The sequence below is a fragment of the Eutrigla gurnardus genome (genome assembly GCF_963514095.1).
Source record: "Eutrigla gurnardus genome assembly, chromosome: 11".
Taxonomy (NCBI): Eukaryota; Metazoa; Chordata; class Actinopteri; order Perciformes; family Triglidae; genus Eutrigla; species Eutrigla gurnardus.
In genome coordinates, this window is record NC_139925.1 from 15,944,997 (window position 1) to 15,957,179 (window position 12,183).

The 12,183-nt window shown below is 39.1% G+C and overlaps 2 protein-coding genes across 2 annotated transcripts; one reads left to right on the top strand and one right to left on the bottom strand.

Annotated features, from left to right (window-relative positions):
- Positions 1-436: 436 nt before the first annotated feature.
- On the bottom strand, positions 437-742 carry mrpl57 (mitochondrial ribosomal protein L57; the record flags this gene model as incomplete). Its single annotated transcript, XM_084020926.1, has 1 exon — positions 437-742. One exon carries the CDS (start codon positions 740-742, stop codon positions 437-439), a length of 306 nt encoding a protein of 101 aa, XP_083877052.1.
- Positions 743-2,669: 1,927 nt separating this feature from the next.
- Positions 2,670-9,466, top strand: LOC311021292 (cytochrome P450 3A27-like). The gene is made up of 13 exons (XM_084021750.1): positions 2,670-2,943; positions 3,069-3,162; positions 3,392-3,444; positions 4,642-4,741; positions 5,529-5,642; positions 6,048-6,133; positions 6,261-6,403; positions 6,519-6,643; positions 6,773-6,857; positions 7,182-7,342; positions 7,457-7,683; positions 8,612-8,774; positions 8,864-9,466. Exons 1-13 carry the CDS (start codon positions 2,873-2,875, stop codon positions 8,936-8,938), a joined length of 1,497 nt encoding a protein of 498 aa, XP_083877876.1. The 5' UTR covers positions 2,670-2,872; the 3' UTR covers positions 8,939-9,466.
- Positions 9,467-12,183: the final 2,717 nt, after the last annotated feature.

Below are 12,183 nucleotides of genomic sequence, written 5' to 3' on the forward strand. Positions count from 1 at the left end.
AGAATACATACACAGTGAAATTAACCTATCATAAAATTAGATAATTTTGCCCCAGCATCCCCAGACTATTTCTATAATTCTTCCTCATGGAACACACTTCAGCGGTTCATATAATCAGAGATATTATAACTGCTGGGAAGCCTGTTTTTCTTTTTTTGGGAATGAAAGCTAAATAAGGAACCACAGATCAGGTGTAGAATGTAAAGCCATTTTAGTGGTGTGGATTCAGTCTGTGATACAGTACCAAACAAACATAACAGAATTGTTTGATGGAGGCAGATAAGATGGTTAAAACGGTCTACTTGACAACTTTTCTCTGAAGCATTTCAGCTGACGTACAAACTCTCGCTTCCCATTTATACAAACAACAGAAACTAGCTTTCTTGCACACATAAACGCAGTCCTTGCATGTACATTTTCCGATCACATTAACTTGTCACCATGTCTTGGTGATTTTGAGATGACTCAGGTGATCGGTGATGTGTTTGTGTTCAGGGAAATTGGCAAATTTGGCCTCCTTGATCTTGAGCCAGTTCTGGGCTCTGCGCTCTACGGCGTGACAATACTCCTGCTCTGAAGTCATGTACGGCCGGCTGATCCAGTATTCATTCTCGGCCTCGCGCTCCAGGTGCTTCAGCGTATTGCGTTTCATCTGCCATGTAATTTGTCGTGGACGCCGATACTTTCCAATCCACTGCTTCCCAGGGATGCCTTTCCTTAGTAGGGTGAGGGTGAGGAACATGGTGGCAAATAATTTCTGAAAAGGCAACAGTGGAGACAAGAAAAAAAAGATCAGTGATGGTTATAATATCCTCCGTGAGGGTCTGAGGCATGTCTTGCCCTCCTCACTGAAGGAAAAAAGAAAAACTAAGCAACCTGTGTGGGTGGCTCATCAGTGCGGAGGTGAAGCCTTCATGTCATAAATATAAACAGCGTCATAAATATTACAAAAACCACTGTAAGCTGTGGCTCACATGGCCGACCCATGTCACAGTGTCCTTGTCTCTGCTTAGGGTGTGTTAAATGCATACGTGCTGATTAGAAATGTTTTTTGATCTATCCGTTGAGCTGTGTTGTCGAGTCTAGGCCATCAGACCAAAAGACACTGAAAAGAAAGATAATAACTGAAAAACAATAATGTCAGAGTGTGCATCTAAGATGAATCCATCCTTCGTGTGGTTGTGAATTGTATTTCCAGCATGATTTCAGTACACATCAAAAAGTAAACTGTTACTACAGCGTATGAGTCATGGATTGTGCAAGGTTAACAGCATCACATGACATTATGCAACAGCTTTATCCCACAGGGTTCAACAGGTTATTGTGTAAAAAAGTCAAGAGTACCCATAAAAACGGTTTCAAACTGCTGTAATCAGTATTTGTTATTAACGTGGGATCATGTGACTACGTGTATGTGAATAGCGTCACAGATAGAGACACAGTTAGCCGTTTGGCCACAGCAGGCAGCTGTATTCAGCAAATAAGCTCAAATAAAAGACTTGTACACAACCTGCTCAGCACCAAGACAGGCAGTTAGCGACTAGCTTATGAACACAGTTCACTATTAGTGGCTATGTGTAAATAAGAAATGTGCTAACAAGTTCGCCACATCAACGTAAACGGCGATGGCAATGGCAGTGTTTTCATTAGGAAGAATATGAATATGCAATGTACATAAAAATAGTCACAAAGATTAACGCATAAAGATGTGAAAACTTAAAGGTAACGTGTAGTGTTTATGGGAGGGGAGGAGAGACCAATGTCAGGCTCCAAAGTAATAGTCTTAATACACGAAGGAGACTTGAATTCCCCACATATAAGACAATTAACTATTTATTTAATCATTTAATTTGCATGTACATTTGATGTGAGTGTTTCAGAGTTATTGCAGATTACTGGTGTGAAGCGAAATACAGTTTCGTGCGTGTACAGAAGGATAATTTACGTCTGCTAACATTAGCCAGGTTGACGTACAGTGTGAAGCTAGCTTAGCCGTAGGCTAACACAGACCAAGGACAACTTAAAACAGTACCATGTAATACTCACGACAGATAATTACTTGTAAGCCACACGTTAACTCAGTAGTTCGACTTCTAACTATGATAATGTAATTCACTTTCCGACGACAAAATCGGAAAAAACACCCCCAAACCGACAATCTACAAAGCCCAAAATCTGAGAGAGTTAGCTGTTATTTGCATGTGTGAAGGGGTCGGTCGTATTTCCGGGTTATCTACGGTGCGGGAGAAAGCTCAAACATCACCCAAACGATTAGTTTTTCCTCGCGCAATCAGTGTTTTTATATTTTCGTTCGAGAAGTAAAGACTTAAGGCAATTATCTTCCAAGAGGGAGGCTTAAAACTGTTTCATCAATACGAGGAAGACACATTGCGGGACTGTGGGTTCACATACCTGCACATTACGATACCATTATTCACGCTTTATATAAACTATGGCACGTCTACATTGCTGTGACTATCGCAGTTGCAGTGATTTGAGTACATTTTGTGTGTTTTTTTTGGTCAATTTTTGTTTACGTTTATTTTGGTATGCTTCCGCTTGCCAAACCGGACTTCTGATGGAGTGCTTTGCTTTTCTGGTTTTATTGTTGAGCAGATATAGGCCTAACAGTCTTGTATTATGACTCAAAGCATGTAGCGCACCAAACTGGGCAACAGGAGATGCTTTTTAACAAGCTCCTGCCACTTGACTCCTTTCTGCACAAAAACACCACTAATCGTATTTCCTGTGGCTCCACCCAGCCCCGGACATAGGCTACTTCTACTTGTTTACTCCGTATTTCCCTATTGTTCAGCTTGATCGTGTAGGCTTTACGTCGCGTCGAGATCTCCCTCCGCAAAAACAAATCAAAATGTTTGTCTTGAGCTTGTTTTCAGCAACTACCTGGACACTGCTGGTTCTCCTTTTCACCCTGTTTGTATTGTGAGTAACTTTGTGGAACTGTCAAAATGGCACCAGGTTGCGATGTCTTCGTTAAACTGTTGCAATATTCATTCACGTTCGTGTAATAACTAAAACAATTGTCTTTTTATACATATATATTTTAGGTATGGCATTTGGCCATATAGGGTTTTCAAAAAACTGGGAATACGCGGACCAAGGCCTCTGCCATTTATTGGAACGTTACTGTCCTTCAGAAAGGTAATGACACACAAACAAAAACAAACTCTAGACACTCGTCAATAAGGAGTTGATTTATTTTCTATTTGATAATTTAATTGTTGATTACATTTATTTTTATTTTATTCACTGAAACATAACTGCAGTCTCAGTAACCTACCTGCTAGTAATGACTTATCTACACACGTGATGACTGTTAATGACTGTCCCCGTTTCTTTTCTTTCTTTTTTTTAATTAACTTGCTTGTAGGGATTGGTAGCTTTTGACTCTGAGTGCCATGCCAAGTATGGAGACGTCTGGCGGTGAGTTGTTTCTTCTTTCCTGCAGGTGACATCAGTGGTGGAAGTAGTTTGTGAAAATGAATTTATTTTATTTAAATTATAATTTTGGGACATTTAAAAAAAAGTAAGTAAACAGATGGCTATTCCAAGTAATTTTACTGCATATGTAATGGATGTCAATAGGGCATGAAAGGAGGCTACCCAAGGACTTGTTTTCCCGCATTTATTTTCTGCAGAAGACATTAACACACAATATTATTATTTTCTTCTTTCCCCTTACCTCTGTTCCCTCACCATGCAAGTCGGCAGTGTCTAACCTCAAAATACATAAAACACATAAACACATCATTTTAATATCACAGTATGTGACAGAGCTATTTTAATTGGCAGGGAAACATTTAAACCTGACAACAAATCTCCTCAAAACCATGACAAGATATACATGAGAACAGCGACCTCTATTGGGCAAATGAAAACAGTATGTGGATGAGAGCGACTAAACAGAGAAAACGAAACTAATCACATGTAGCAAAGAAAAACACATTCCTGCAGAAGACATTAACACACATTATTTGCCTTTCCTTCTTTCTCTGTACCTCTGTTCCTAAACAGACAAAATACACACGAATTTATGACTGCTATGGTGTCCGAAGCAATACTTCCTTTACAACATAAACGACTAGAAAACAATAAAATGGCGCAGCAGCATTTTTCACCCAACTTTTTTTAATGCTTTATTTAACATAACAAGAATGATGACAAACTCAGATAAAAACGTCACCATTCCACATTTCAAAGTAATTCACACCTCCTATGAAGAACCAAGAAGGAATTCTAACAATGAGATATATCACAATTCTAAAACAGACATACGTCATATTTAAAACGAAGGAAAGAAGGAGAAAGGCAAAATAGAAAGATAAATAAATGAAAAAAATAATAATAAAATAAATAAATAAAATCATATAGGCAAGTAAATTCATACTAATTACATACAGGGGTTTAGAAAAGGTTAAATTCTGCTATAAATGTGTACAGTTAATTTGCATGGGGTCTATTTTGTGAAAGAATTATTATAACCACAGAAAGATGAAGATATTTATTTCCTCATAGGGATTGACTAACACTGATCAAAACATATTTATCAACACATATCATTTCTGATGTTTTATGAAACGCAACTAATAACTCATTCCTTAGACTGTGATATTGTTGCAGGTTATTTGATGGACGAATGCCAGTTTTAATGGTGGCAGACCCTGAGATTATTAAAACTGTGATGGTGAAGGAATGCTACTCTACGTTTACCAACCGCAGGGTGAGAGACTCTTCTTGTTTCATGTCATTGTAGACCAGAGTTTATGGAAATTCAGCATATCTTGTTCAGTGAGAGTAACATTTGGAATTTGCTTATCAAAGCAGATGCAATTTGTCATTGCATCTGCTTTTTAATCAAATCACGCAACACTGGAAAGCCCCATGCAGCGCTTATTAAGCAACACTTTGCCTGTAATGATGCAAGAATTTTAAAAAAGTGGAAAGATGCTTAAGGTATGGCAAATTATCTTTTCTTAATCAATATGGTTAAGAAAACCATTGTGTGTCCATCCTATCAGGCTTTGGAGTTTCTCAAATTTAAAAAAAGTTAATAAAACTTACTTGAGGGAATAAAAGGCAGCTTATAGTTTAAGTCAGGAATTTGGGATTTTTTTGTAATTTTCCTGTAGTTTACGCAGAGAATCAGAGGTGTATGCTCGAGGATTTCATGCAAAATGACTTCTTTGATGTACAACCTAGACTGATCCTGGTGTAAATCACTTAGGCTCAAACTTGTCAAAACAAGGCATTTTGATATATCAGTTAAGAAACCTGTTGTGATTGATATAGTTCTGTTTTGATTCAGATACATGTTATCCTTTGGATTACCTTCAAATATTCAAATCAAAAGGAGAAAAAACAGCTGTAGCAAAATGAAGTAAAGGTTGTGTACAGTATGCTGATTCAACTCTGAAATCCAACGTGACATTATTGGAGCAGACCAAACTAGAAGGACCTGTCCTGGAAAGGAATCTAAACATTTGGCGTAACTACACTCATGTTCACAGGACAGTATAATGGCAGGACCTATGATGGATGCAATAACAGCAGTTAAAGATGAACGGTGGAAGAGAATGCGGAGCACTTTATCACCATGCTTCACCAGTGGAAGACTGAAACAGGTTGGTTTAATTTCCGAGCTCACTCACTGCTTCTGCAGTCCGCTTCCTTTGACCAGGGTTCCCACTTGTCCTGGAAAACCTAGAAAACAGTACAGTTTATTGCAATCTGAAAGAGCCAAGATAATATTAAGTTTTCAGTATCATTTCATTTTAGCCATGAATTTCACATCTTTTTAAATCAGACTTCAAAACAGATGAATATCGGTGTATGACAAGATCCCCGTCTGGCTGACCGGCAGGATCATTGCTGGATAAGTCCTAGAAAAGGAGTGGGAACCCTGTTGTACAGCAATAGAAATGCCTTGTGTCTACAGTTTGCCCATATAGACCCACTCAGAGAAATCTGCATCAATTACTTATTGTACATATGTATTAACAACATTAAACAACTCTTCTTTGATTTAGATCTTTCCCATCATTGCTCGCTATGCAGACCGGCTCACTGAAAAACTTGGACACACAAATTTGGATGAATCCATCGATGTCAAACAGTATGTTGTGAATCGGCTTTATGTCAGCATTTGATTACATTATTTGTTGTGAAATAAATACAACATTTTAACAGATAATGTTGGCTCTTAACAGAAAACCACCTGTCTTTTTTTTCTGCTACCGTAGATTCGTGTCACCTTATAGTTTGGATGTTGTGACCAGTGCGTCTTTCAGTGTTGAGGCAAACTCCATAAGCAATCCAGATGACCCAATAGCTGTTCATATGAAGAAAATCCTTAACTTCAGATTATGGCCTTTTTTTTTACTAAGTATATGCTCCTTTCACCTCTCTTATTGTTTTAGGTCATTTAATCGTAGTCCCAAGAGTACCTTGGGATCAGCAACATGCCAGTTTTCAACAACCATCCTTTGGTCTCCTTTCAGTGGTATTTCCCTTTTGTGCGCGTCTGTTGGACCTCCTGAAAATTGAAATGATGCCCAGTCTCAGTGTGGATTATTTCTACAATATCATAAAGAGATTTAAAGAACAGCACGATGCAGAGAAATCTGTAAGCATTTCATTTGTACCAACTGGGGGAAAAAAGATTGCACAGAATAATGGGAATATCTCGACATTTTGGAAAATACACTTTCTGTCAAAACCGACGACACTTTCCAATTTCTCTGTGCTGATCTAGAGTCGAGCAGACTTCCTGCAGGTGATGATTCAGAATGAGATCCCAGAAGCAAACGTAAAGGATGAACATGATCAGCCAAGTAAAGGTATGTCTGCACCACAGCCGTCATTTATGCAAGTTGAGTCGAAGGCTCGGCTCTCAAAATTCACTTTTGAGTTGTGCGACACCTTCATCAAGTCTTTCAGCTCAGGAGAAACACGAGTCTATTCCTAAAAAAAATGTTATAGAACAAACGACTAATCGATAAATTAAGGAAATACCGTTTAAATGGTCCTGATCATTTTGATGTCCAGATGAGCATTAAATATGTGCTGATTTTTAGGTCTAAATTAGATAACCGTAATTACAACAATAGTAACTTTAAATGGAGTACATGTCTTCATTCATGTTTTCACATTATTTGTTGTAGGTTTGACGGAGCACGAGATCCTTTCCCAAGCTTTAATTTTCATCTTTGGGGGCTATGAGACCACCAGTGTCACTCTCACTTACCTCCTCTACAATCTGGCCACCAACCCTGATGCGTTGCGGACCTTGCAGGAGGAAATCGATGCCAACATACCAAGAGATGTACAGTTGATTTGCATGTGATTCATATGTGATAAATAGAATTCAAAGCTGACTTTGTATATCTTTCAGACCATTGTCTGTTTATCTTTGCCTCCTTTACTTCTTCCCCCATAGGCACCATTTTCATACGAGGATGTGGTCGGTCTTCAGTATCTGGACCAGGTTGTTTGTGAGTCACAGCGTTTGATTCCCACTGCACCTCGCCTTGAGAGGATGTGCAAAAAAACTGTCCAGATCCACGGCCTCACCATCCCCGAAGGAACCCTGGTTACCATTCCTGTGCACTTGTTGCATAAGGACCCACGATTTTGGAGCTCACCTGAGCTTTTCAGACCAGAGAGGTAAACATACATCGTACTAAGCTTTCATTCTTTTCAATATTGAATCTATGAGCGAGAACCTTCTCTTCCTTCACAAGAAAATATGTAGACTTCCTACTTTCACAAAAACAATCCCACCACAAGGCTCACACACTAGCTTTTTGGACATATCACACGATATAGATAGAGACGCAGTTGTAATGAAATTGTAGATTTTCAAATTAGCATTTTAACTGGCCACTTCTTGTCCATGTTGGCTTAAAAGGTGGGAGTGAAAGTTTGTTCTTGTCCTCAGAAGCATCACCTGACAACATGTAAGCAGGGGACGCAAGTAATATTACGGGATATGTTAAATGATCAAATGTAGTGTAACAAAAGCACACGTGCACGACATGCATGTCAGCTGTCATACTAACTCAGGTATGAGAATTAGAAGTGAATATCTATTTATTATATAAATATATATTTTCATACAAAAAGTACCAAACCTCAGTAAGTCCACTCTACTGGTTATTACATGGTTTTTGCAATCACATAAAACATATTGATACATATTTTTCAGATGTTGGTACAAATTGCAGTATTGTATAGTGAGTACGTCTTTATTGTGTGTGTGTGTGTGTGTGTGTGTGTGTGTGTGTGTGTGTGTGTGTGTGTGTGTGTGTGTGTGTGTGTGTGTGTGTGTGTGTGTGTGTGTGTGATTTGATAGAACGAATCAAGCTCTGATACAAGGAAAATTGTTTCATAATTTATTTTACACGTCCCTCGAATCATTGCTGTCATAGGGAACATCATACCTTTTTATGCCTGACTTAGAGTATTATGTTAAATAATACTGTGTAGGGTCAAAATGGCTTTTCCTCTCAACGTTGTTGAGCATGCATGGCTGTGCTCTCTCTCAGCAGTGATTTGATGATCTTTAAGACTATGTTCCCGTCTGCATGTGCAGGTTCAGTAAAGGCGGTGCGGAGGAGGTGAACCCGTACGCATACATGCCGTTTGGACTCGGCCCTCGTAACTGCGTTGGGATGCGCTACGCTGTGTTCACATTGAAGGCCGTTCTTGTCCGTCTCCTGCAGAGCTACACTGTGGAAACATGCAAAGACACTGTGGTAAGGGTAACACTTCAACGCACCGCAATACACACATTCAGACTACTCTGCTGTCATACCCCTGATTTTACATTAATTTCTCCCTTTAGATTCCGATGGAGTTTAACTTCATGTTCCAGCCGAAACAGCCAATAAAACTCAACTTTGTTCCTAGACAACAGTAGAAAAGGGAGCATCTTCGAACATACCTAGCTTACATACCTAGCTTACATGGCTTCTGAAATGCTCCGCTAGAGGCGAGCTTAATCTGTGTGTGTGTGTGTGTCTTATAATTCACCATTACACTCATTCTAATTTTTACTCAGTGGATATTGAACACATAATAATGTTAATGGTTCGGGGGCAGGGCTGTAGTGGTAAAATCAGGCCTATATTTTGTACCATACCGGACCGGTGTCATCAGTGTCAAAATTGTTGGTTATGGTTATGATGATATTTTGGTTATTGTTGAATGTTCATTTTGGGAAAAGAAATGGGATACTACCTGCAGTCTATTGCCAAATGTTTTTATCGTATGCATGTGTGCTATATTTATGACTACCAATGACATCACTAAGTGCTCTCTCATGCCTTCACACACCCACTATATCCAATTCTGTTATCAAAAGTAATGTTGAAGACAATTCCAGAATTAATAAAGCTATTGTATTGCAAGTGTTTATTTAATCAAAATAAAACAACACTTAATTCTCTGTCTTCCTCCTCTCTCCTCTTCTCCACTGTCTGGTGCACCTCTTTCTTTATTTCCTCTTACTATCCTCCTCCTCTCTTTCTCCTCCCTCTCTTTGACCTCCTGTCCCTCCTCTCTCAACATGAATCATAACGCACACACGTTGAGTCGACCTGAACGTGCATGCACAACATCCTTAGGAGTACAGTTGAAGCTGGATGAATCACTTAGCCGAATGCGGACTTCATACTGAGGCAGAAAGTACTTTAAGTAACCACCTCATTGTTTTTTAAAAGGTCAAACTTTTATTCTTGAATATCTGTTTCATGTTCTGTTGTTAGTGATAATATATATTCGGGTTGCAGCTGTGTGCCAACACGTCCTCTCATTCAGTCAAACACACTCACACTCATTAATCATTGGATTAATAAAGCACAATTAATTTCTTCAATTATATTTAATTTAAAATGCCATATCGCAACAATTCTCAGGACACTGATGGCTGACGATGCTCACCAGGGCGTAGCGAGTCGTCTCCTAGAAAAGGACACAGTTACCAACAGTAAGCTTCACATGCAGACATGTTTGATTTGGCAGCAATCTGTGTTGTACAATCCCTTTAGTTGCATTTTCTTCACTGAACATCATCTGTACCTGATCAGCGTTGCTGGGATCAGACTTCAGCCGCAGCACCCTCTCTTCAATACAGCGTGATGTTCATTTAGGAAAGTATGGTCCCATTTAGAGTCAAATAGACAATGAAGTTTTCTAGGACATGACCTTCAAATTGATAGGTGCTACCTTTGCTTATGTCTCTATGACGCTAACAATGCGATTATCAGGTTTTACACTTAGTTGTAAAGTTGATGGAAGCTAACATTATCAACAGCTTCACACCAGAAGACAGATCGACTCAGATGCAGTAAGATTGCCAATTGCAGTGCTGCTCTGCCGTTAGTCTCTGCCGACTCGTTGCTCCTCTACAGCCCAAATATGGTCAAAATGCCGAATTCGGGGCCTCTTCATCCGGGTGCAATTCTCCATCTGTCCACCAGTTGTCCTCAGATTTCCCCTCCTGTCCCTGACTCCCTCATCCTCCTGCTTACCTGTTACTCAGGTGTCACCATGTGCTAAATACCAGTCATATAAAATCATAACCTTAGTGTCTGTCAATGCAGTGTACACTTTCTCTTTCTCTGCCATACATTTCAATCCCCCTCCTCCACCTCGTCACCGCTCTAAAACAATCCTCGGAAATGACTCCCACCCGTCCAGTCCAGGCTCTCTCGGCCTGGACAGGAACTGTCAGCTTCCCTGCCTCTGGCTCTCCCTCTCCTTCAGTTCACTTCAACTCACTGTATCTGCTTCGGTGTTGTGAATAAATAAACAACATGTAATAGAATACATCTTTCAAGGTAACACAAGTGAGACATCTCCACATCAGTTTACGATAATGTCAACAACTTGGGGTCTAGTTTTTGGTTTAATTGATGACTGTTAATATGGAAAAGACTAAAGGTGTGTTCACCCCCAATACAAAGTGAAGTTTTCCCTCCTCAACGCTGATAGGCTCATAGGCTCTTGTTGAAATATTTCAACTTGTATAAAAAAGCTCATGCACGTCATTCCATTTCTCCTCTTTGCATTGACTTTGTGTTCAACAGCACAATGCGAAAATTTGCTTTGCGCTTTGGAGTCGGCACACGGTAACACTGGGTAAAAATAGCAGAAATACACAGATGATGCTGTTATGGGGCCGAAATACAAACATCATATCCTTATTTTTCAGTGTGGTTCTGTGATTTTCCTTTTATTCAAATGAGTCCCGTCGTTTCATTTATGTATAATGTTGACCATTCTATCAAATAACTGCTTGTTGAATTAATGTATTTCCAACTGGAAAGTGACAAACGTGAACCATAGTACTGACATGATCGTACTTTTTTTTTGTTTTAGTCGCTTTCTGCGACCAAATGTAAGAGGTGTCGCATTGTTTTTATTGCAAGAAATCTAACTTTTATTTTTAATGACTCTTATATATTTAAATAATGTTACATGGCCTTTTAAGCCTCAAACCAAGGCTTAACTCTCAAACAGCCCTTTGAAGAATGTCCAGCAGCACTCACACACACACACACACACACACACACACACACACACACACACACACACACACACACAGATGGAAAGAACGGAAGGAGGTCATTTCTCCTGCAGTTTGGTGGATATCCTCTGTTCTTATCACTTCCACAGGAAAAGGTTGAAGACAGACAGAGAGAGTAAAGGAGTGTATGAACTAGGTGAAACCTCTGCTGCCTCATTTACACTCACAAATATTCTGTTTTAATGCACACATTATGTGTTATAAACTACCCATCAGTCTATAAAGTAATTCAAATTAGCTCCACATTTAGACACACATGAATGCATCAATAATTCTAATCCAATAATGTAATATTTATTCTAAAATGGGCCATTATGCATAATGACCACCGTAACTTTTAGCACTTTAATATTAATACTAATACGTTTGTAATTTGTAATTTTACTTAAGTAAAACTTTGTATGCAGGATTTCTCTCTACACTGTAGTTTAACAGTAGGCTATTCTTCTTTTTTGAGAATTTCTTCCAGACGAGCAGTAGATAATAACAAAATTACAATGTGGAAAATCAGGATGATAAAATGATGGATTAGATCAAATGTAATGTAGTCATAGAAGAAGCAGCGAGATGGGGGG